Source organism: Diadema antillarum, unplaced genomic scaffold, assembly GCF_040938485.1.
Source record: "Diadema antillarum isolate AM-2024a unplaced genomic scaffold, OU_Dant_1.0 seq00001479_RagTag, whole genome shotgun sequence".
NCBI classification, from domain to species: domain Eukaryota; kingdom Metazoa; phylum Echinodermata; class Echinoidea; order Diadematoida; family Diadematidae; genus Diadema; species Diadema antillarum.
This window is the reverse complement of record NW_027272218.1, coordinates 313,286-339,671: the sequence shown is the minus strand read 5'-3', so window position 1 is coordinate 339,671 and position 26,386 is coordinate 313,286. Positions and strand designations below refer to the sequence as shown.

The 26,386-nt window shown below is 39.4% G+C and overlaps 1 protein-coding gene across 1 annotated transcript; it reads right to left on the bottom strand.

Moving 5' to 3' along the window:
• Positions 1–1,386: 1,386 nt before the first annotated feature.
• On the bottom strand, positions 1,387–24,633 carry LOC139709889 (UDP-galactose translocator-like). The gene is made up of 4 exons (XM_071621845.1): positions 24,500–24,633; positions 10,675–11,009; positions 3,114–3,236; positions 1,387–2,583 (listed from the first exon to the last, which is right to left on the bottom strand). The coding sequence occupies exons 1-4, from the start codon at positions 24,564–24,566 to the stop codon at positions 2,035–2,037; spliced, it is 1,074 nt and encodes a 357-aa protein (XP_071477946.1). The 5' UTR covers positions 24,567–24,633; the 3' UTR covers positions 1,387–2,034.
• Positions 24,634–26,386: the final 1,753 nt, after the last annotated feature.

The following is a 26,386-nucleotide window of genomic DNA, read 5'->3' as shown; positions in this document are numbered from 1 at the left end:
ACCATTACCCTATTAACCCTAAAAAGACTGGGCTATTTTGGTAGCTCAAAAGACTGGGGGGGGGGGGGGGGGGGCCTAAAGGGCCCCCCCTTAAGATCTCGGCCGTGGATCGCGTGATCGCCGCGGAAATTTGCACAATGGTAGTGTGCGATGTAATCTACAAGATCGTATATTTAAATTTTCCAAAATAGTCTTCTTTTATTTTATTTTGATTAATTATGCTAATTTATGCGAGAAATCAGACTTTTTTATCTAAATCAGTAAATAAAGCTCCAAAAGTGCTCATTTTTGGTCTAGATATTCTTTGTAGCATTCTTAGCAAATGTACTTGAAAAAAAATTCGGTATCAAAATTAATGTCTTATTTATTTTATTGTTTTATGAATTTCTTATGTATTTCTTTGTTTTTTCGACCTTTTGTTTTTGTTGTTTTTTTCAGCAAAATTTGTGGCAGACCGTTTTTGAAGCATAATACTACTAAAACAAATTGATTTTAGCCATTGAGAGTAAAAATAAGCATATTTATATGAACCATGTGATAAAACTCAATTTGTATTGACTTTGTACACAAAATCACATTTTTGAGCCATTTTCGGTCTCACGTGCATGTACAAAAAGTTATGTAACTTCAGAACCGTACCCCTGGGCGTCACAAATTTGGTGTCAAAATGTGCGGGAAACTCAAAAGAAAAAAGTCATAGAGCATCGCGGCGAAAGCATTGCGTGTTGCTGAGTAATCGCGCGAAATGTTGAGGGGGGGGGGCCTTTTAGGCCCCCCCCAGTCTTTTTAGGGTTAAAGGACAAGTTCACCTTCATAAACATAAGGATTGAGAGAATGTAGCAATATTAGTAGAACACATCATTGAAAGTTTGATGAAAATCGGACAATCCGTTCAAAAGTTATGAATTTTTGAAGTTTTTGTGCAGTACCCGCTGGATGAGAAGACTACTGCAGTGTATGAATAACTTAGATGTCACATGCGTACAACAATATAAGGAAAATATAAAGAGAATTTCACAAAATTCCATCTTTTGAAAAAAGTACACATTCCCCTGACTCGTTACCGACAAATGTTATGGGTAATATTATTCCCCCTGCCTTTAGAAAGAGGCAAGTCAAGTGCTCTTTTATTATGCGAAAAAAGTGAAAATATGTTGAATTTTCTTTTACATTTTCTTTATACTGTTGTACGCATATGACTCACAAGCTGTAGTAGTCTCCTCATCCAGCGGTTCCAACACAAAAATTTAAAAAATTCATAATTTTTTCACAGATTGTCCAATTTTCCTCAAACTTTCACTGATGTGTTCTACTAATATTGTTGCATTTTCTCAATCCTTATGTTTATGAAGGTGAACTTGTCCTTTAAGGTTAACAGCTCTGATTTTAGGTGAACAAGGGGGCCCTAATTCTACTTTTGATGGCTCCATGCTAGCCTAGTAACTGTCATAAAGAACATTTGTGCATAGATCTAGAGCAGATCACCATATTAGTTGGTGAATGTGTCATATAATATCCCTGAATCAGCAGAGGTGTTAGTTGAATTCCTACCAACAAGGCGACCTTTCATAGTCTCAATAAACATGAGGCTACACTAGGTCGGGTGTCTTTTGGACTATTCAGTTCACAGCGGGTGGATGTACTCCTACATATTCTAAAGACAATTCCACAAATATACTGTAGCTAGTAAGAAAGGTGGATACTTGTCACATGCTTATGATTTACTCTACTGCATCTGGATGACTCTCATGTAGTAACAGTAAATGATTTGAATTGTTAGCATTTCAAAGACAAGAAGAAAAATCCATCTCTGAACAAGACTGAGAAAGCACTACAATACTGTTCTGCTGACCTTCGTGAAAAATAATCTAGAAGAACCAATATGGACCTCGCATTCAAAGAAATATACTGTACATGATACAAGGATCTGAAATATATATTTTATGGAAAGCACTTGTGAAAAATAGAGGAGATACCATGGAATGCAACAGACAAATTGTTCCTTGCTTTATCCACGCTCTACAGCCCGCTTGTTCACGAACCGTTTTGTGTCGCTTTCGTCGATTCCGACACGGTGGGTGTCTGGGAAGCGGGGCGGGGCTGACTGTACAGGTAGATAGCCGAGATGACCAGAGCGGCTCCAACGCAGAACTGCAGATTGATAAGGAACCCGAATAGATACACCGACATCACCGTGGATATAATAATACTGAAGCTGGTCGCAAATCCTTTGAGGATGTTGTCCGCGTACTTAACGACCACGGCCACCAGCAATCCACCCAACGCCTGCATGGCAATCACCAGCCAGACGTACTCCGTGTAGCCAAAGAAGAAGCCCTTTTCAAGAACGCCACCTCCATCCTTTATGAAGATGCCGATGATTCCAGTCAGGGTCCCAAACAGGCCCAACTGGATGTTCCTCAGCCAGATGGATGCCTGGCTGCCCTTGAGGATCTTCTCAAAGTAGACCCCAGCAAACCCTGATGACAAGCAGGATACGATGACGGCTATCAGGCCTGTAATGGGTGATTGTTCGGTGGTTGATTTCTCACTAGCTGCCTTTGAAGGGTCGCTGGGTTGCATCTATAAGAAGACACACAGATAAACAACAAACAAAATAAAGTAAACTTGGTTGGTCATCATGGGACACTAACAAATATTGCAATACAGCACATATCGCAAATGTTAAAGAGTCAAATAGTATGTAACAGGAAATATTCTCCTTACATGTTTGTTAAAGTTACAAAGAATTTCACTGACCAATTCAATGACAAAAAAAAGAACATATGATATGTTTGCTATCAATCATGAGAGTAAACACCAAAACACCAACCCCTATTCATGGAATTCATGATTAGGATATAATTAAAAAGAAGCAAATAATGATCGGTGGGAGTCTGAGGAAAATCAACAAAGTTTTCCTATACTCTAAATGTTTATGGCAATCTTTTGCATTCTATTCACTGGACTTTGAGGCAATCACTTTTATAGACACATCCAAAATTGTTGAATGTGAATCTCTCTTCTTGCAATATGAGGTTGTTTTGGAACTCCTTTGGAGTGTAAGCCTAAAATTTGATGGAAGAAAATCCAGTCCAGCAAAGGTAACTCACCTGTACAATGGCAACTCCAACAAAGAGCATGAGGAGGGCTACCCACTGCAAGGACCAGAGGCTCTTTTTTAGCATCACAACAGAGAACAGAGCTGTCGTGAGGATCTTTAGCTGGTAGGAAACCTGAGCAAAGGTGCAAATACAATTCACAAGAAATCATGAAAGGGTGCTCTGTAAGTTATGAAAAAAGCCTCATATCACGTTTGAAGCAAAAGGAGAAGAGACAACATAGAAGACAACAAAGTACTTCAGAGTACAAACCTCTGCTGCTGCTGCATATTTCCCCTCAAATATAATGTACCAAGAAATTAAATAGTTTGCTACATATATCTCAATAATGAAATATATGTTTATATTTTTAGAGTGTGGGTATGATAGAGAGCGTAATCAAAGATGTTTTAATATTCTCCTGTGACTTTCTAGACAAGATTGCGTGCTCACTCTGAGCCTAATTTACGGATCAAGTGAAAAAGAAGGAATCAGCCAGAAGACTGAATAATGTCAAGGATTTCACTAAGCATTATGAGTGTCCTCTGAAGAACAACACTATGAAATGATGACATAAATGGTATCCCGGGGTACCAAATAAAAATCAGCCATTTTGTTAAATAATTATTTTTTTAAAGGTTGTACCCTGGGTTGCCAAAAAGTGGAAATTATTTTGGTGCTGGAGCTAGTAAGCAAATAAGGGCAATTCCATGAAAAATGTTCACTTTGGTGAAAAAATGAAGTTTTGAGTTTCACTTAAGTTCTCAAATATTCTAAGAAAGTAACATATATATTTTCATTTTTCACTAGTCGCATCTTTGTCATTACAAAATTTTGTATTTTTCTCAGTCAATGAAAATTCTGTATGATGTGTTGCAATGATGCAAAAATTTGGCTATTTTTAAAGAGTTTAGTGTTCTTGTCTCTAAAGAAGGCCAGATATGTCCTAGAGGCCTTGCTCAGCTTTTAAATTATAGTCCAGTGTATATATCAACGGAAAATCACAACCAACTTCCTTAGCATTCATCAGTTTTTGACCCATTGATCCTCAAAGTTGTGTGATTTCTGTAACATTTGAAGCGTCATGTCCGTTACGTTTTTCACTATAAGTTTTCATAGCCAAGAGGGAATTAGTGTAAAGTTGCTGTAAATTAATTTTCTATGTTAGGATTGAATCCCCTTGCATGTGTGAAAACCACTTTTCTATACCACTTCTAGTTTTCCTGTAAATGGCGTAACGGACATGACACTTTGCGTAACGGACATGACACCTCATATTAGACAAGTGGCAAAAATAACACTGTGGCCCAGTGAAACAGGGTGGTGATTAGTTTTAATTGCTTGAGGATAGTAGGACATTTCTATACTTCAGTAAATAATTAAGTCTGCACATAACTCAATAAAACAAAAACAAGCAGAGTTTGCTTTCTGCTACTGGAAGACTGTTGATTTTAGATGATCTTGCTACCCTGTTACACCGGTTTGATCCATTCCCACCTCTTGTAATCCTGACTGATAAACAGCAGCTGTCATTCCAAGGAGTATTTAGACAATGGAGTTTTCATTGTTGGCCTTCCCTTCAATACTTAAAGTGAGCACTTTCTACTGTATATAAGTACATTGTAGACCACATTTAACACATAACCACCATGGAGTCAACACAGGAACTCCTGCACAAATGGATCCTCGTGCATCCAATGAACATGATCACTGATGATACAACAACAAAGAATCCAAATGTCACCAGCATCAATGTCTTCAATGATGGTGTTGCCTCATAATTTTTAAAAAAAGTTTGTGCTGCATCCATACATACCTCTCTCATCTCTATGACTATATAAATCCACACCTTCAGTGGCACTTTAATGAGATATCACTTGCCAAGAGGGCTGAGAATGGAATTGTTTGCTTTATTAAGCGTGTTGACAGTACATGTAGCTCTATTGTCAGAGAAAGTCGGTCTGAATGCTGGCTATCCATTTCATCAATACAACTAAACTAGATGTACCTCTATGCCAAGGGATATACTGGTATAATGACAGCGCACAGCATCGTACAACAAGCACAATTTTGAGATGCTATGAGAAGATGTTTATCCACTGAAAGGTACACTGTATAATCATTTAGTTGGTACAGAAAGCATCCAGTATTTCAAGAAGTCCTAACCTCACAAGCTGGTGAGAATAATGTAACCAGTACACCACTCTGGCAAGCCTTAAGAAGTGCCTAAGCAAGCAATAAGTTGATTATACAATTTGAATGAGTTGAATTTGCCGAGAAGAAAACAAGAAATACTTTGTTGCCCAGGTGACAACTCTACATGGAAATAGATTATACAGTATGTTGTGAAAATTCTCAGAAAAAAAGGGGGCTTGATCATTCACTTCTAGCCAAGAAAAGAAAGCATTTGTTGACAATGATAAAGTACTGGTAGTAGCAGTGGAATTTTTACAATAGTCTATCCAAGATTGGATAACAGAGGATGATTCTACTCCAAGGATGACATTAATGCCAAATGAAAGAACTTTGCAGAAATGAAATTTTCATACCTTATTTCTTTCAGATGATAACACTAATTTGATAATGGTACCAAACAGTTTTGTGGTCCTTACAAGGGTGTCATGTCCGTTACGCTACTGTATAATACTAAGTATCAAATAGTAGGCCACTAAGAGAAAAATAACCATAGTATAAGATAGTAATATGTCCTGTTTTGCTATGGTGGGTGGTAGTAACTGGAAATTTGTTACTAATTGTAGCTAGCTGGTGCAGGAGCGAATTTGTTTTATATTTCTTTGTTTTGTAAATATATACAAAGACTAACCCCCTAAAATGATATAAATATAAGAAATATTACATGATTGCAGTTATGATGTGTGTCCCTATGTTCTAACCTTTTACTATGCAAACAATTGAATATCTGCTATACCTTGTAATAAAAAAATTCTCTTAGCTTACAAAAAGTGGACAAAACTGTCATGTCCGTTACACTCGAAGTGTCACGTCCGTTACGCAATATTTTAAACTATTAAAAAAGAATGAACAGTAAAACTACTCTAAATTAGGACTTTATGAGTAAAGCATGATCTAAAGGTTTAATCAAGACCAAAACCAGCTGCATCTTATCCAAAAATTCACAGGAATTTTCATAATGGTAAGTAGATCAAAATGCCTTGTCCATTTAGTGTCATGTCCGTTACGCTCGCTAAAAATGCAATTTCTCAACAACCACTTGATAAATTTCCATGAAATTTTCTGTGTACATTACCAGAGACTCCAACTCTCCCGTTTTCGACGGGAGATCTCCCGCCGAAAGCCCATTTTTGCACAATCTCCCGTTCTCCCGTTTGAGATTTGATTTCTCCCGCCCTAGCTCTGTGTCTCCCGGTGGAAAGGATTTCTTACTTATTTCTATCGTATGTTGAAAAAATAGGCCTAAGATAGCACCAGTGAACATCTAGAATCCTAGGAACTTCGCACTTCGCACACATCAACTTGGAGTCTCCCGTTTGCTATGGGTTTCGGGCGGGAGAATCTCCCGATCAGAAGGTGCTTCGGGTTGGAGTCTCTGCATTACATATACTTACATGTGTCTGATAAACTCAATTAGAATCTTTTGGAGACTCCCAATTTCATTGTGTGATGGTTTGAATCACAAAAAAGTGGTCTGAATGTCATGTCCGTTACACTGGAATTGACCATAATCAATGTTGGTGAAGGTGATGGGACAAACTATCACTTCCGAGGTGATCTGGATGTAGCTACATTTTTGTATCTTTCTGAAGCGCAGCTGAGAAAAGATAGCGTACACATTCAGATCGCTGAGGAAGTGATAGTTTGTCTCATTGCATGAAACTAAAAGTCAATTATTTGCTTTATATTCCACAGCTAGGGTCCTGGATATTCCCATTTTATTCCACATCTCAAACCGTTTTAGCTCTCTTAGGCTACGTAGTTTACTTTAGATGTATGAGCGTAGATGACAAAACAATGAATTTGCTCCGCTCACCGCGCATCACCAAAATAAAAGTGCATTGTACTGTGAACTATCAAGTGACCTAGTTAAATGATAGTCCACAGTGCGTTGACGCACTTTTATTTCGCGCATACTCATCTCGCGTAAGGACTGTATGGACTGAAAAGATCAGCAAAACAAAAGGGACTATCAACACAGAGTGTAACGAACTTTTCTTCTCAGATGTGATGGGCACAACTATGTTTTATCATGTGATCAGCTCTTGACCCATCCTATAGCAAGACTGAGTGGAATATAACATGCGCTAGCCACTGCACTGCACTGAAGCACACGCTATTGCTAGCACAGCGTACCATGCATGCATAGTATAACATGCAGTGGCACGGGAATGACTATGTACACCCACACACAGTGCATGCATTTCTCTGCAGCTGTCCTCGATTGGACGTGAGGTGGCGCTACACAACGTGGTTCCCCGGGGTACTACGGTACCCCGGGGTAACGCGTGATGCATCAAATGTTCATACTGCCTCACAGAAAAATCATATCAAATCAGGATTGTTGACTTTACTCAGTAAACTGAAATCAGCCTTTCATCCTTGCTACTCACAAAGTATATTTGAAAATCAAGTACATTTTGTACATGTGCATAATGGTAGTCTCACAACCAGACCTACAAACGTGTATTGGTTTGCAGGGAATATGATTACTGTGTACAAATGAATACATGTACAAGCATACGCATACAAGATACTAATTCCTACATGATTGTAATGCCTTGAACATACAGTAATTGAACACCACTATCGGTATACATTGCATTTTATGTGTAGATCAGGAGTGTCTTTATGAAACTACTAATAATTTTATTTTTACTACAACCTAATAACAAATTTATACTAATAACTTGCAATGATGAATAATATCAGTAATAATAATGGCAACATGAGTAAATATAATAACTATGATTATGATAAAACTAATACAGTACACTTACCAAGATAACAAAAACATACAACTGTAGGTTGCCAAGTCAAAGGGATTACGACAAGCATGTGAAATTCAAAGAAAAGAGGTTGCCGGAAGTACTACAGCCTCAGTGCACACCCAATTGTGGTTGCTACCTACATGTGCACTAAATTGATAAGCGACAAATCGGCCCACAGTAGCATCCACCAATCCTCCGCGCTAGAGTGAAACACATGCAGCTTGTTGAAAAATGTAACTGCCATGGCATGACTGATCGTAACATAACCTTCTACAGCTGTACCAACCCATTACTGAATGGGGAGGGTGTTTCAGGGATAAAAGTCATATTTCTGGTATAACAAGGCAAGTGCCAAATTGTGTCTCGCCCATTTGCGTACAAGGAATTACATTAATATTTTTCATAACTCCCAGAAGTTAATTGACCTGCTTATGACCTTTGACCATGTGGTGACCTTCAACACCCCTAGGGACATTTACCGTCCAAGTTTGGTCACAAACGGACAATATAAGGGATCAAAAGTAATGAGCCATAATCGAAATGTGGGTCATGAAAACTTAACATTAGGCCCGAAAAATTTGTTGACCCCTTTCTGTGACCTTTGACCTTGTGATGACCTTTAACTCCCCAAGGGACATCTACTGTCCAAGTTTGGTCACAAACAGACATAGGGATCAAAAGTTATGAGCCACAATCAAAATGCGCCCTAAAAACATAACATTGGGCCCTAAAAGTTTGTTGACCCCTGTCTGTGACCTTTGACCTTGTGACAACCTTCACCTCCCCAAGGGACATCTTCCATCTACATTTGGTCACAAACAGACAAAGGGATCAAAAGTTATGAGCCATAAACGAAATGCGCCCTAAAAACTAACATTGGGCCCTCAAAGTTTGTTGACCCCTGTCTGTGACCTTTTGACCTTGTGGTAACCTTCAACTTCCCAAGAGACATCTACCATTACCCAAGTTTGATTGCCAGTGTAGCAACATGTGCTGAGTTACATGTGATAAGAGAGTCTTGCAAGTAAACTTGAACGTATGACCTTAAATGACCTTTGACCTTATCATGTCACCTCTTACGTGCCCCATAACATGAAGGTACCCCCAGTGCATCCATCACCGAAGTTTGATTGCCACTGTAGCAACATGTGTCGAGTTATGTGTGATAAGAGAGTCTTGCAAGTAAACTTTAACGTATGACCTCAAATACCCTTTGACCTTATTCTGTGACCTCCAACGGCACCATAACATGAAGGTACCCCCAGTGCATCTATGACCCAAGTTAGGTTGTAATCCAAGCAACTTATGTGAAGTTACTTGTCAAAGGAGAGACTTGCAGGTAAACTTTAACATAGAAAAGAGAGTCTTGCACATTCTCTTTAACCCTAAAAAGACTGGGCTATTTTGGTAGCTTGAAAGACTGGGGGGGGGGGGGCCTAAAGGGCCCCCCCTTAAGATCTCGGCCGTGGATCGCGCGATCGCCGCGGAAATTTGCACAATGGTAGTGTGTGATGTAATCTACAAGATCGTATATTTAAATTTTACACATGGTCTTCTTTTATTTCATTTTGATTAATTATGCTAATTTATGCAAGAAATCAGACTCTTTGATCTAAATCAGTAAACAAAGCTCCAAAAGTGCTCATTTTTCGTCTTATTATTCTTTGTGGCATTCTTAGCAAATGTACTCGAAAAAAAAATCGGTATCAAAATTAATTTCTTATTTATTTTATTGTTTTACGAATTTCTTATGTATTTCTCTGTTTTTTTCGACCTTTTGTTTTTGTTGTTTTTTTAACAAAATTTGTGGCAGACACTTTTTGAAGCATAATACTCCTAAAACAAATTAATTTTAGCCATTGAGAGTAAAAATAAGCATATTTATATGAACCATGCGAAAAAATTCAATTTGCATTGACTTTGTACACAAAATCACATTTTTGAGCCATTTTCGGCCTCACGTGCATGTACAAAAAGTTATGTAACTTCAGAACTGTACCCCCGGGCGTCACAAATTTGGTGTCAAAATGTGCGGGAAACTCGAAAGAAAAAAGTCATAGAGCATCGCGGCGAGAGCATTGCATGTTGCTGAGTAATCGCGCGAAATGTCTAGGGGGGCCTTTTAGGCCCCCCCCCCAGTCTTTTTAGGGTTAAGATATGACCTCAAATGAGCTTTGACATCATCACATGACCTCTGACAACACCATAACATGAAGATACCCCTAGTGCTTCTATCAACCAAGTGTGGCTGCCATTGCTGTAAAAGTTGCCAAGTTATGCATCATAAGAGAGTCTTGCAGGTAAACTTTATAACATTTGTGACGGACGACGGACGGACGACGGATGGACGCCATTTGGATCCCTTAGTCTCGCCTTCACCTCCGGTGGGCGTGACAAAAATGACTAAAATATGACTGAAACTTTTTTACTCTTTTGATCTCCAAATACTCCAAAACATGTCATTATTGAGGCAAATCGCATCAGCCAGACAAGTTTCTTGGTAGACACTTTTGATGTGTTGCAAGCAAATTCAAAATGGTGGAAGATGAATTGAGCCCTTCTGAGAGCTATCTATTCTTTAACCACCACAAAGGATTGGGGAGCCGCACCTGAAAAGTAGCTGCACTGAGGTTGGAAATGGCGATGAAGAGGAGGTTGTTCTGCACCATGTAGATGAAGGAAGGAACGGCCAGCTTTAGGGTGTCCACTGGCTGCATGACGATGCTCTGCCAGAGGAAGCGGCCGAGCTCCACCACGTTGCCCCGCATCTGGGCAAGGATGATGACGATGCAGGTTGTCATCTTGATGGCCTCGCACAGCACCACCGCCGTGGAGGTGAAGTACTTGTCGCCGGGCAGCGTGCGGGTGTAGCGCATCGTGAGGATGAGCGATGCATTCTGCACCACCAGGAAGAACAGACTGACATACTTGATGTTGTTTCTGCCTGCAGAGAGCGGGGGAAAAGATATACACCAAGCAGATATAGAAGAGGTTAAACATTGAGATCAAGATAATATCAAAAGTATTCACTGGCAATAAGGCCACATTATTTTGAAAAGAAATAAAATTCTGGGTGTGGCCTGTGTGCTACCACAACCAAATCATGATCTTTCTAAACCAGTGAATCACTTGTCTGACTGTCACACATAATCAGGGATAGGACTATACATAAGCCAATGAGCAAGTCTGTACCATCCACTGAATTAATCAATCTTTACAGACAATGTTACATTCCATAATCTTTCTTTCTTTCACCACATTTGGATGCAGCTTCATCGCCAGCAAACACATAGGAACTCCCACAGCCATCAAGAAGCATGTTATTAATAGTTCCCCTTGAATAGAATACAATCAGGGTACAATCAACAGCACTTCAGGGAGATTTTCAGAGCATGACATGACACGTTACGAATGGATGGACACTTGTCTTCATCCACATAATCCTAAATTGTGACTCCTGAACCCTTTACATACCCAAGCTAAGCTTTTTCATTAGCATAAAGAATCCATCTACACTTGACCTAGATGTACAGCAGAGGTAGCAAGCTCACTACAGCAATAAGCCTTTCAATAGTCGAACAGGAAGGCCATGGTGACACAATAGTCATAGGGATTAGAGGCATTTAATAGGGGTATTCACTCAAGTGGTGTTCTCTATTCACTAGCAGCTATAGTTTCCAGACATCTGCCTTAAAGGTTTAAAACACCTGTACCCTAATCTGGCAATTGGATGTACACTGTAGTCCTTACCCACTCACACACCATAGGGCCTACAGCAAAGTACCTTTTGGTATTAAATATCCATAGGCAGAATGACAAAAAAAAAAAAAAAATCAGATGATGTGATTATGTACCCTGAAGTCACCAAACATCTCTCACCCTGGTCTGCACAGAAATCTTTGCTAACTGTCCCTTCTGAAACCAAATCAAAAAAAGATGGAATCTGATCTAATTCAGCAAAATGTTGGCTGAGAATGACAGATGCGTCGAGACGCTTCAAACACCAAGGCTCTCACCTGACGAAAAATTATACTGATTGAGCAATGATGAGCTTTTCAGGGAAATACACCTTACATTTCTGTGACATGATTGCATTTGTACCGAGTACAAAGAAGCAGAGCTAAATTGTAATGAAATTATACCATTGGCTCATCCACCATGCATTCATCTCTTTCAAGATAACAAATGTTATACTAAAACAAAAACAAAAACAACAACAAAAACAAAAATGAAATTTTTAAGTTTCATAACTTTATTTGTTTGCTAGATTTCATGCCACTATTGGAAGGGGAGAGTAAGCTTGGACTTAAAAATTACATTTTCACTTGTTTTGATGAAATTCAGTAATTTTCATTCTTTTGTCTGTGATATCTGATGTAGAGTTGACTGTTATTGTTTTCTCTTGGCAGTATAAAAGGCTTGGTTAACTGAAAATTACAAGAACATTGCTTTGTTTGTTTGTTTTGTTTATTTTATTTTATTATTATTATTATTTATTTTTTTTTTTTTTGGGGGGGAGGCTCATAATATGACATCACTTGTTTCTGTACACCTTACGTAACACTGCCGCAGTTTGGGATCAGGTACAGTTGTACACTTGAATGGCCCAGAGACAGTGCGAATATTTGAAACATGATTAGGTAGAGACTTCTTGTCTCTGTTTCATCACTCCCAATTAAAGACAGTCTTTTGGGACAATGGTGGAGAAAGGATGTTTGCCCTCCATTGGCAGTTAACCACTTATTGCAAGTTTACACATGTGTGATGATGTCAGTGCATTCCATGGCATACAAGATCAACTGAAATACAAAGATTTCATAAAGTCACAAACTTTGGACCAAAAAAAAGCAACCTCCTGGTCAACCACACACAAAAAAAAGCAATGACAAAATTGGTGTCATAAGCATGAGATTGCTACCATTGCTAAAAACTCCATCCAGTGTATGGTGCCTGTCCAAAAAGGGGAAAAATACATGAAACATAATGATAAACAACAATATCATGCAATCATGGAGGACATTAGCTTGCATCAGTGCTGTTGATACATGTATCTTACAGTCCTCAAAATGGATTGTAACTAGAAAAGATGTGATCTGCCTCCTCACCCAGTTCACACAGTTGCCTCACCGGTCGTCGAAATGAAATCCTCCACAATTCCATCCCCCAAGCCCTTCGCCCTTCACACACTGGGCTCTGCCACACTTTAATATGCATACAGGTGCTACCCACTGAGAATCACAGTCACATCTAAACATATAATATCACACACTAACAACTGCTACATGGTAATGACTGACACTGTGGCTGCAGTCTGCTACACTGTTGTACATCGTGCAAACATTACATGCTGCTTGCTGTGGAATACGTTACAAGAGTGAGACACGTAGATTCTGCCGTCTCCAAAACTTCTGACCTCACACATCCGCAGAAACAGGCCACACATCATCAACTCTCTCAGTTCGGCCTTTTTTTTTTTTTTTGCCCTCACTCTTCTTTACTTTGAAATGGATCCCAACAGAGAACAGTCAAGCACAGTTCTACCTGGTCTAGGGCAGCTGCAAGGGCTTTTTCCCCAAGAGTACTGCCACCGACTGAAGAGTACCAGTACATTCACCTCGATATCATTAAAGTACTTTCAGTTTTCCAAAATTAATGCATTATAGTGTGCAGTACATAAGCACTTGCCCGATTGCACAGGGCAAGTAAAAAGTTTAAAAGCCACCTTTGTTCCCTTGGTCCCCCCCCCCCCCCCCGACAAACCCCCACGAAGTCAACCATACAGAAGCCAAAAGATATTAATGGCTGTTTAGTGATGCAAAGCACTTACTATTCACTTCAGCAACTTTCTAACACTTGTACACTAGTGTATGTGAAGAAGCCCCTATACAATGCAACGGCAACACTTGATTGGACAGAGTTTGTTAGGCTACTCCATTGTGCCTAAGCATGCAAATCAGTGGGTGCTGTTTATTTAAATGAATGTAAAATTATTAAGTCCTTGACTTACACATGATTTTCTATATCATTTCCTTATATTTTGGACTCTCTTTTCGGGCAAGTAAAATTAATGTTCCGACAAGTGCTTTGCAACAAATTTGAAAATCTGCTCGCCCAACCGGGCAAGTGGTAAAATAAAGTTATGCAGCACCCTTCATTAGAGCTTGCAGCATGCAGAGTGCACACATTTTAAAGGGATCGTATAGTTTTGGTTGAGACCTTATTTCAGGTTTCTAACATTTTTTGGTGAGATAATGAGAAACCTCTCACAAAATATGAAAGAGCATGTAATTCCATGAGGAATTCAACGTTTATTTGATGAAAATTGGTTTTGAAATGGCTGAGATATCTATTACAGAGTGATTCTTATAGGTGTGGGACCCACACTTTATTACGATCGCTTTGTTTTACTTTGTTTTTGGATGTTTCAGTCATTCCAAACTCGATTTTCATCAAATACTGTAAAACGAGGAATGTTCGCGTGCATTTTAATTTCGCGAATTTCGCGAGCGCCAAGATTCGCGAAATTAAAATGCACGCGAAAGTTCTTGTCTACACTATATGCATTGAATGCCAGTGGCAGTTCGCGAAAATTTCATGCCGCAAAATAGGCTGTCGGCTCCAATTCGCGAAAAATTCATGCCGCGAATATATCATGTTTTACAGTAAACTTTGAATTCCTCTTAAAATGGTACGCTCTGTACTATTTCATAAGTTTTCTTGGTATCTCGCAAAAAGTTAAAAGCCAAATTCTTATCTCCACCAATACTGTGCTATCCCTTTAAGAAATCACCTCCATCAACTCCTTATTTGCTACCTTTCCCAAGCCTGCCCACATTCCACTTCCAGCATCCAAATTAGGGAGATTCCAAAAGCAATCCGGAAAAGAAGTGTGAATAACATTTAACTGAAGACAACAGACTGATACCCAACTCAAGGATATTTTGCATTCTACCATCAGGGCATGAAGAAAATTCTACTTTCAGTTTCAGGGGCTTCTCGCAGAATTAGGAAGGCTTTAGCAGTTCTGCTTTCCTTCTTTCTTTCTTTTTTTAAACCATCTCAATCACCTAACCAATGAATTAGAAATGCTGATAAGGTTGTCACCAAACATCCACAAAATTTCATAGCAGATGAACACCTTATTGGTCAAAAAGAGAGCAACAAAGATTGTTTGATGTAATACAACCAACTCCCACACATCCATTTTTATCTCGAATTAGTAAGAGAACACAAAGTGTCAGTACAGCAGCAAACTGTTTACAGTCTCTGGCTTTGTTTGCCAGAGAGGCACAATCATCTTTACAGTCTATGTACCACCACCTTCCCCCCCCCCCCCCCCCCCAAAAAAAAGCTCTTCTTAACTTCATTCTATAAAAGTCAGCAAAACAGTTTTATAAAGTCTTCTCTTTGTTTTTTATCGCAACTCCACATTGCAAGCAAGTCTGAAGCATCAGCCACTAAAAGCCAATAATAGACACACGAAACCCATGTAAAAACCTATTGTAGCATGCATGCAGCATACACGGGAGCACTACCTGTACTGTACTGTAAACATCAATATTTTTGCGAGACTATTTTTTGCTCTAAGCTGCTCAAAAACATATATGCCGGTTCTTGAATTCGCAGTGTGCAATTGTCAACCCACTCGGAATGTGCAGAGAAAATTGTGAAGACATTTTCGTGGGTTGTAGAATTTGCACTAGCCAGAAGTTACGCAAAATATGCGAAAATTAACGTACATGTGTACCCTGAATATTTCTGCTTTTACAGTGTACCACAATGCACACATGCACATGAACATTGAATTTCTTTACCTTCAGGCCATTATACAATTTATGCACTTTTACTTTCCATGTTGTACACTGCGAGAGGTCAGATTTTGCTTTCATTTCAATCACTTTTTATTCATTCAACGTAAGCACAACGTTTTCCCACCATTGTAGGGACTTGGGCAGCAATCAGATTGAGCAAGGGACTTCCAATAATGATCTGTACGCTGCCGGAATGAGGATGTATCATTGTGGTGATTGTGATGTCTCTCATTAAAATGCATAGTACTCCCAAAAATATTTCCTGTGATCCCTTCCTTGTCAATGCATTCTACATATTTTGTACACCTAACGCCCTACTGATAGCTACAGTTGTAGTACACTGTATACGATTCTGAGCACTGGTAGTCGGTTGTCCCTCCTTTTTGAAAATAAACCAAATGAAGAAGAACAAAATCAAATCTCTTGAACTTGTACGGTACCATTGTATTTATGTAATGTAGGCACTTAGCTTGCAGCAGGTGCATACAATGCACAGTCGATCCAGTCGATCGCAACTAATCAGTCAAAGTACCCAGGAATACATTGTGTACGTGTTTGAGTTTGAGTTTATTTACCAACATATCTTATGTACAAGAAAGTTTGAATACATGTCTACATCAACTGTAGCACACATAACTGTCTATGAAACGATCTAAAAACATATTGAATATAATCTATAATATAGAATGGATAAGTGCTTATAAATAAAATGTAATCTAACACTACTGTAAAACGAGGAATATTCGCGAGCATTTTAATTTCGCGAATTTCGCGAGCGCCAAAATTCGCGAAATTAAAATGCACGCGAAGGTTCTTGTCTACACTGTATGCATCGAATGTCAGTGGCAGTTCTCGAAAAATTTCATGCCGCAAAAAAGGCCGTCAGCTCCAATTTGCGAAACATTCGTGCCACGAATATATCATGTTTTACAGTATTTATCAAAAAAAGAGCTACAATATGGCAATGATGTACACAATGAGGTTGCTAAAAGAACCAAGAGGTAGCACAGGTGCTAGTATAGGTGTGATTAAAAAGCAGCATGCACACTGTAAGTCTTTAGAGTAAATAAAATATCAATTCATTTGAAGATGCTATAAAACTGGCATAAAAAGTAAGAGAGCCCTTAAACTGACTGTACATTGTATGTACGCCATATCTAGTGAGTCTGAATTTTCGTGAATCAGGACTTCCTGACAATTTCGCGAGTGGTTAAATTCGCGATGAGGATGCACAGTGATGAACTGAAAAATGTACGAGTGCAGGTCGCATTAAAGTTTGGATCAATTGTTGTTAATTTCACAAAAAGCACCAGACTTGTGAAATTCGTGAAAATAAAAACCTCGCAAAATACATGGCGTATACAGTTTAAATGTATGGAAGCAGAAAAGCTTTACAGCATACAGACTGGACCGGGAGAGCCGCATGTGGCCTTGATGCAAGACGCTCTTGCTAAATAACAATGAACTGTGCAAACATACTCTCAATACTGATAATGTGCACAGCAATTGAGCAAGTACTCTGTAGTATTCATACTGTACACACTGGTTTCCCATAAGCACAAGCTCTTTGTGATGAAAGTATAATGTATGGGCCATTCCACACATAGAAATGCACAGGACTTTCGGAAACAACTTTAAAACTACATCTGGTACTACAATGTACGTACAAAATGTACATGTACGTACATGCATGCAGGTCTGTATTCAAAGTGAGGTACCACCCTTTGTTCACCATATTTGGAGTTTTAGAATTTAAAAAGAAATGGCTCAAGTTTGATGCACTTTGTACAAAAAGAAAATAGGGAATTTCAGAGTTTTCCATGTTTTCGAGAAGTATTACAGAGAGATGGGTCAAAAATACAGTGTAGCCTACAAATTTGTACATGTATACTATGCATAAATTACATAACAAGGTAGACGAGGTAATAATGTAATTTCTCCCATTTACATACATACAAATCTTCACAATATTTCTTTTTTATGATGTTAAGATTACCACCTTTAAACTTCAAGACTACATGGACTAAATGTAACAGAGCTCATATCGATCACCAGATGGTATTGAATAGGAGTGCCCCACATTGTATTGCACTTCTACTGCTGACTATACCGTATCCAAGTCATGCATTACACTAGTGATGGAGTCAAAAATATATCATTTGCTTTTCATAGCTGACAAGCTGCAAGATATTTAAGCTTACTATTAAATGATGTTCTTGTTTGTTGCTGGTTCTTTTATGCCTCTCAGAGTGTAATTCAATTTACCCATTTCCAGTGAATGCATACAGTCTATAAAGGAATGCACTACAGCATGAACTGCCTGTTGCTATTTACCCTATAAAGCCTCAAGGCAAGCTTTCTTCTGGTTGCCAGGTAAAAAGTTTCGGAACAAGGTATGTGATTACTGATACGGTTACAGCTGCCTACTTGTGGACTGGTTTACTGGCATCAAGTCACATACAGTTACTGTAAAAGTGGTTTCTTTCGCGTACAGAAACTTTCACGGTTTCCATCGGTGTTGACTTTTTCGCGTGTGAATAAATTCGCGGTCGGTAATGTAGCGTTGTAATAAGCGATGCGTTCAAAACATTTTCGCGTGATGTTAAATTCGCAGTTCAACCTCAAAGCGCGAAAAGCGCAAAAATAAAACTGAAGTAGACATTATCTTCCCAATGTGGTTGATGGCAAGGATTAGCAGGTCAGGGTACTACGCGTGCAATTGAGTGATATGTATAAATACCAAGTGGGGATTTTTATGTATTTATGTAAGAACTTTATATTACCAAAAACTCTTTTGGACTTTTTCACATACAATAATCAAATTCATAATTACAATACGCGAACCGCGAGTGATTTTCACCTACCTCTATCTCGTACATCTTTTTATCAACGATCTATTCTTTACAGTGGTCCTATTCTGTGGAATTCTCTCCCCTTTGAAATACGCAATGCTAACTCATTGAATATATTTAAGTCTGGTTATAAAAAAATTCTCTTCAATAATTACAACCAAATTCATTTAAGTTAGAGTATGAGTTTTTACCCTTTACGTTTTGAGACATCAGGTGTTTGTTATTGTCTTTGTGTGTTGATTGTTATGTCTTAGTCTTGTCTTGTTCTTATGTTTTACTTGCTTCGAACACATTGGTAACAGAAATTTAACGTATGTTTTTAGGTCAGCCGAAAATAAGGGACATTTCCTTTCTGGCTGCTGCCTACCACAGCAATTCCTTTTACACTGTTTAACTGATATTTTGTAATTGTATTCTAATGTTGTTGTATGTGTTTGTTTGTTTTTATATCTTCTTTGCTTGGTGAAATAAAGAAACTTGAACTTGAACTTCAACTTGAACTTTACATTTCTCCAAGAGCTACTTAGTGTACCGGTACCTACATTGTAATGTATGATCATCGAACAAATTGTGCACATTCAAAAATAAAGACAACAAAAAAATGCACACATTTGGTTATTACCCGCACCGGGTACTTTAACATCGAAGGAAAAAAGTTGAAAAGAGCACCACTTTCATTTTTAATGTAATTGTTGCTATGTAATATTCAACACCATGACGGAGAGAGGTATCATTAGCGCCTCGTGTACATTGTACGTCAACAGGATGAAAAACAGTGACCACATTAACTTCTGTTTAACCCATTAAGTCCTAGGGTAATTCTGAAATGTTCAAATTATCCTCACTAGATTGGCATCTCAGAATTTTACTGCATTTGCTACACTGGAGAGCTTTGTAGATCACTTTATTAAAACTTGAAAGAAATTTTACAAAACAAAACAGTGTAAGCTCTGAAAATTTATGTATTTCTACATTTTGACAATGTAGAACTTTTTGTCATGATAAGAAGAGCAAAATCAGATTTAGATTACTGCATATCCTTACTCTGTTCATGCCTTCTGCACAACATTATAAAACCAGATATATTTGCCACATAAAATTTTTGAAAATTGGGGCCAACTGCCTTATTCACAAATCAAATTTTCCATTTGACATGAAGTGCAACTGGCATTCAATGCATACAGTGTAGTGCAGACAAGAACTTTCGCTGCCAACATATGGACCTGACTGCTAGCAACGAAATGAAGCATTTATAGGGAGATAGGGAAAATTGCAAGTCAAACTGAGACGTACATGTATATACCTGTACATTTGTACCAAGTGGTACATACAGTATACACTTTTGGGCAGCAATATGCTTTGTACAATATGTGAAATAAGTTTGAAGTCAGAACTACAAAGTACAGGGTATGTTTGGCATTTCAGATTAAGGCTCCAAGTTACAAGTACCTGCAAATTTGAGCAAGAGAATTTTGAAATTTACACAATGTGCATGAACTTCATGAAACAAGAGGAGAAACTTGAGTGTCTTGAACAAAACAATGCAATGTTTGGATTCTTTGCACTGGACCTGCAAGTGTCTCCATGCTCATTTCTATTAGATGAAACAGTAACAAGATACTTTGTGTGAATGGAAACTGTGTCTATTTGAGTTGTGTGCCACCACTATAAAGATTAGTAAGTTATGCTCTATCTTAGAGATACTAAATGCAGACCTGTTTTTAGCTGTTCATCCACTAATTATGATATTCTAAGCATTAGCAAGATTTATTCACGGCATGAAATTTTCACAAATTGCCACTGGCATTCAATGCATTATACATAGTGTAGACAAGAACTTCTGCTTACTACGTAAATTTTGTGAATCTTGGTTCTCGCAAAATTTGTGAAATAAAATGCACATAAACATTCCTTGTTTTACAGTTGTGTTCACATTGATGATATCATTGATTATTGTCAGAATCTCAAACTGGCCTTGTTTCTCATTCTTTTTTTTTTTTTTTTTTGCACTATAAGAATACATGATACTTTTAAAAGGTTTACAAGCTGGTGATCAGTAGCTTTACAAGACATAGATATAATTGCTTTGTGCACAAAGAAACTTTATTTGACTTTCACAAAAATTAAGATATTCACTTGCTAGCTCAACCAACATGTACTGTCACCTGCCTGGTAAGTTTTGTCACTCTTAGGATGTAACTTTCTTCGATTTCTATTTAATCCATGTGCAGAATTCAGATCTTAGAATTTGTTAATTAACTATTTGCTACGAAATATAACAGAAGCCCTTCAAAAATTGTGCACATACAACGTGTATACGAGTGTACTTACAAGCGTATGTACATAGCATACAATATCACAATTCCAAACTCGGGTGGTAAGCTGTAATTTCACAATACAAAAACAATCTTCAATAGAATTTGTTTTGAACATCAACCTATTTGCCATCAAGTACAGCAGCCCTTCAAAAAACGTGCATAATATACACAAAGTGTTAAACGTAAATGCTCACATATCCAATATCACAACTAAAGTATACATACTCAGGTGGTGAGCTGTAATTTCACAATATAAAAATTTACTCTTCCTTGGGAGCACTGTAAACCTATTCTAGTTCCACACCTGTCTCTTTTTGAAGAAGAGAGGAGCAGTTTTGCATGGTTACGGTTAGCAGGAAGTTATCCATACAATGTTCATTAAAAAAAGAAAAAAGCTGTTGACTCACAGGAAGTTGTTTATGTTGTTTTTGTATGTCTTTTGTTTACTAAGTGTACGGTATCCCTCCCCCCAACCCCCCCCCCCCCCCAAAAAAAAAAAAAAAAATGTCCACACGAGAAGATTGGCTAGCACTGAAACAGAGGATGTTCAAATTCTTCACATCATACATTTGTATGATGCCTTACTGAGCAATGTGGGGTAGCGCTGTATCAAGGTGGTACAATACATGCTATTCAGGGTGCTCCCATGTCATTCACACCAGTGGATGATCCTTCCAGGTCAGAAAGTTTTTTGTTGTTTTTTTTTCCCCCAATTCCAGACATTTTGCTTGTTTGTAAGCATTCAGTAAAATTGTCTAGATGCATGCCACAGAATTGGCCGCAGAAATTTGCATTGCAAATTCTCCACAAAATTCTCTGTTCTCACCCTCATCCTGGAAAATGGGTTCAAACTCCCATTCACACTTCGGATTTGACTTCCATGTACTGTGCAGTAGCACTACACCTCTCCACCAATCATGGGCTTTAATCCTGGGGGATGGGGGAGGGGTATGCATCCCCACCCCCCTCCCCCAAAATGGAGGAGGGGGGGGTGGCCTGTATGATCATCCCCTCCCCTGTAATTTGGGGGGAAAATGGATGAAGCAGAAATGTGATTGTATTAATTTTGTCATATTGCATGACATTCTTACCCCCCCCCCCCCCCCCCCCCCCTCAGAGAGCTACAATTGTAAACAGAGAATGATATTTTAGGAAATAAACCTGCCTTAGCGGCCACCCGTCTATAGCGGCTACTGAAAAATCCCCCCCGAGAGAAAAGCCATGTTAAAGACCCTGTCTAACCTGTCTAATGCCGTCAGCGGCCACAAATTTTGTTTCCCGCAGTAGATTTTAACCTATATAGCGGCCACAGAGCCGATAATTCAGTGTGTTTTTCTGCTTTGCAGCCGTTCCAGTCAATCATGGGCAACGTTCAGTGATCGCCACCGCTGCTTTCGTCACTCGTTCAGCCATACTCATAATATAATGTACTAGTGTTAAGCTTTCTTCACGACTGTACACATGCTACTGGGCAACAATTTCATACAAATACCGGCATTGTTCAATACATGAAAGACACGTCATGTGCATACGTACACACATAGTGAACATACATACGTGCATGTACATACAGTAGTACTTACAATGATGATACATATATGTAGGCAATGCACACAATGTTGGATAACCTGTCTATAGCAGCCACCTGTCTAAAACGGCCACTTTTTCGTCTCCCTTGGGTGGCCGCTATAGAGAGGTTTGACTGTATGTATAAAGGTCTGTGTATAAATAATTTTCCCAAGCACTCACTCGCTTCACTCGCTCGGGAAAATAATACAGTATTGACATAGCAGGCATGGTCCAGATGTTGAAATGTCAAATAATAATATCATGGGGGGGGGGGGGGGGGGGGCTAGGCCTGGAGTACTGTATTTCATGCTATGACACGCGCAACTCAGGACTATCTGCAAATTACGTACAAAACAAGCAAACATTAATAACAAACAAACAAAAAACGATATCAGCAATTGTGCACTTTACGGCCCTATATTATCGGTGCGAGATTTTACCCTAATCGAGCAGTGCGTGCAAATTCGAGTTCCTATCAGGCACCGCGGTTCGACAGTGGGTCTTCCGGCACTGTACTGTGTACATGTGTGTGAGATTTCGTGTTGGGATGCATGCAGTGTGTGTGAATGTGTCAACGTGCGTGTGCGTGATGAAAGCTCTTACGGTACGCCACATGGTTGCTCTAACGCCCTTCCCTGCTGCCTGTGCGGCACGGCGTCATCGAGCACGAGTTGTGCATTGATTGGCACACAACTGGAACGCAACGAGTGGTAAACTTGCGTGCTTCAATCATGATTTTAAATGAATGAATTTTGTGTGATATATTAAGCAGGGTATCACTAATTAAACCTATTGTGCGGAGGGCATATGTCCGCTGCGGCCTTGGCGGAATTATTCTGTAAAATAATGATAAAAAAACACAAAATTTTATCTCAATTCATCAGTCTGTTAGTGTTTATTTCGTCTACACAGTCTACCAGACGCCGTGCGAAGTGTGTATAAACCCTAGCTACCGATTTACGGGCAGCCACTACATGGACACACACACACACACACACTAGCACAAGCCTCGCCCGCATGGTTGGTTTGCGCGATCAGCTAGCTCCGCAGAAGCGCCGTGAGTGAGGCGGGCTTTTAGTGACCTTATCACTTGTCAAACGGCGTTCCATACAGCAAGAGAAGCTCGCCAGCTGCTCAGTGCGGAATGGTTTTGGGATATCACCTTAGCACACGACGAATAAAGTACCGATAATATAGGGCCGTAAAGTGCACAATTGCCATGAATCACGATATCGCCAGAGATACCCCCCTTTTCCCTAATCATGACAATGGTAGACATTAATTGAGCAAACGATGACTGACGACTCAATCAGGATACATCTAACGTTAGCTATAGTAATTAGTATGTACGGGCATACACAGGTCTGAGGTACTGTTAGTGTTAGTCATCAGGGGCATCTTGAGGCTACGGGGGGGGGGGGGGGGGGGGAGGGGAGAATTTGGGATAACCTCAGGCTCAGGGCAGTCCTCAATCTTGCAATATTTGCATTTCGTTTAACCACAGTGCGATTGTGCATTGTGGTCAATGACTGACATTGCATTGTTCACCTAATAAATTTGTGAAGAATCTTTGATTGCCGTAACTGAAGCGCATGTACTGTAATCTCAGTCACAGTCCAGCAGCAGAGCTGAAGGCAGAGCTGTGTGTGGCTATATTAAAGAAATGTAGAGCCGCAGCTTCACCTTAGGCCTACACCGCTCACCACCACTCACCAGCCAGCCACTGCACCGGCAAGTTTCCCGCATGTAGCAGAGCGGTTTGCTGTATGGTACGTGTCAAGATTACACAGTGACTGGTGAATCTTGTTCATGAGTACGGTGGTCGGTCGCGGTAATTCCGGTTTTTATAATTCCATGGCAGAATACAAAAAATGCGATTATTACCTCCACTCTGGGCTGATTCCTTTAAAGACGTCGTTGGGAGAACATGTCCTTTAGCTAAGTTCGCCATTGTGAAATATACTCGAGCAACGCTCGTCTCCTTTTGCTCCTGTCGTTGTGTTTATAGTTTGTCCGTGTGTACGTGTACGGTGGTACAATACGGCAGTATTGCAATGCTAGTACGAAGTGCAGTGCTAGTGCAGTGCACCGTGCTGGCCGTCGTTCGTTCCAGAAATTATGTAGTCCCACCCATTAATATGGATGACATGGAATCGTAGTGCAAGTGCTAATGAACATGTGTGGTAGCTTCGTTTAGACGGGCGTACATCAATGGTCAATCTCCGTGTGGCGAGGCATGTAAACTTCACAGTGTGAACACAACCAAATCCGCACCCACTCGTGTCGTCCTGCTACGTGGAAAGTAGTGACGACGACAAAAAGATTGTACGTGAATACAAACTCTTGGTGACAAACACCACGCCCGACAGGGTCTGCGCAGCGACAGCAGCCGCCGTAGACAATAGGCTGGGTATGTACCGGTATGCAAGAAAAAATCATTAAAAAACAAAAAACAAAAAACAAAAAAAGTACAAGAAAAGAATAAATACAAGATAATAAATATATATTACACAATCTTATCAATTTCATAGGAAATAAACAAAAATTTCCTGCACATCAGTGCCAATATAATAAAAATCGGACAATTCAAAATTTTTCGGAAAACACTTCAATTTCATTCACCAGTCGTTGAAAATATGAATACAGTAAAACCTGCCTTAGCGGACACCTGTCTATATAGCGGTCACCTGTCCATAGCGGCCACTGAAAAAAATCCCCTCGAGAGAAAAGCCATGTTCAAGACCCTGTGTATAGCGGCCACCTGTCCAACACGACCAGCGGCCACATTTGTTTCCCGCGGTAGATTTTAACCTGTCTATAGCGGCCACAGAGCCGATAATTCAGCGTGTTTTTCTGCTTTGCAGCCGTGCCAGTCATTCATGGGCAACGTTCAGTGATTGCCACCGCTGCATTCGTCACGCGTTCAGTCGTAATAACACAGGGCCGGCGCTGCAGTGTTTTCAAAAGTGTGGGGGCCCACTTCCGGGTTTCATGAGCTAACAAGCAAAAAAACAAAAAACAAAAAAAGGTCCTCAGCTCATCTCTCCCCGTCCACTTCCGGGTTTCTTCAGCTAACAAGCAAAAAAAAAAAAAAAAAAAAAAAAGGTCCTCAGCTCATTCTCTCCCCTCCCATTTTAGTCCCACTTACGTACTTCCGGGTTGAAAAAAGTGTGGGGGCCCCCTTATGTATTCCTTTGTATGGTGTACAAAAAGTGTGGGGCCCCCACGGCCCCCACGGCCCCCACGGCTGCGCCGCCCCTGTAATGCACTATATTAAGCTTTCTTCACGACTGTACACTCCACATGCAGCCACTGTGCAACAATTACATAAATACCGGGAGCATTATATAGATGATGACTGTAACCGGTATTTGACTAACCCATTTAATATTGTTCAATGTATATGACAGGCACGTGTGCATACGAAGAGTTTGTTCGCAAAAACCGATAAGTCCATATTTGTCAAATGGAGATATTTGCGATAAAAGGTCAAGAAAAATAAAGAGAATAATAAGAAAATTTTTGCTTCTTTTGACCATAACTTCAAAAATGTACCTTTATATGTAGTGACCAATATATCATTCAAAAGGTATTATTTTGTACTTTATGACAGAGACCGTACTTCAAAATCATCAAAATGGACTTATCGGTTTTTGCGAACAAACTGAAGAGTTTGTTTGCAAAAACCGATAAGTCCATATTTGTAAAATAGAGATATTTGCCATTAAAGGTCAAGAAAAATAAAGAGAATAAGAAAATTCTTGCTTCTTT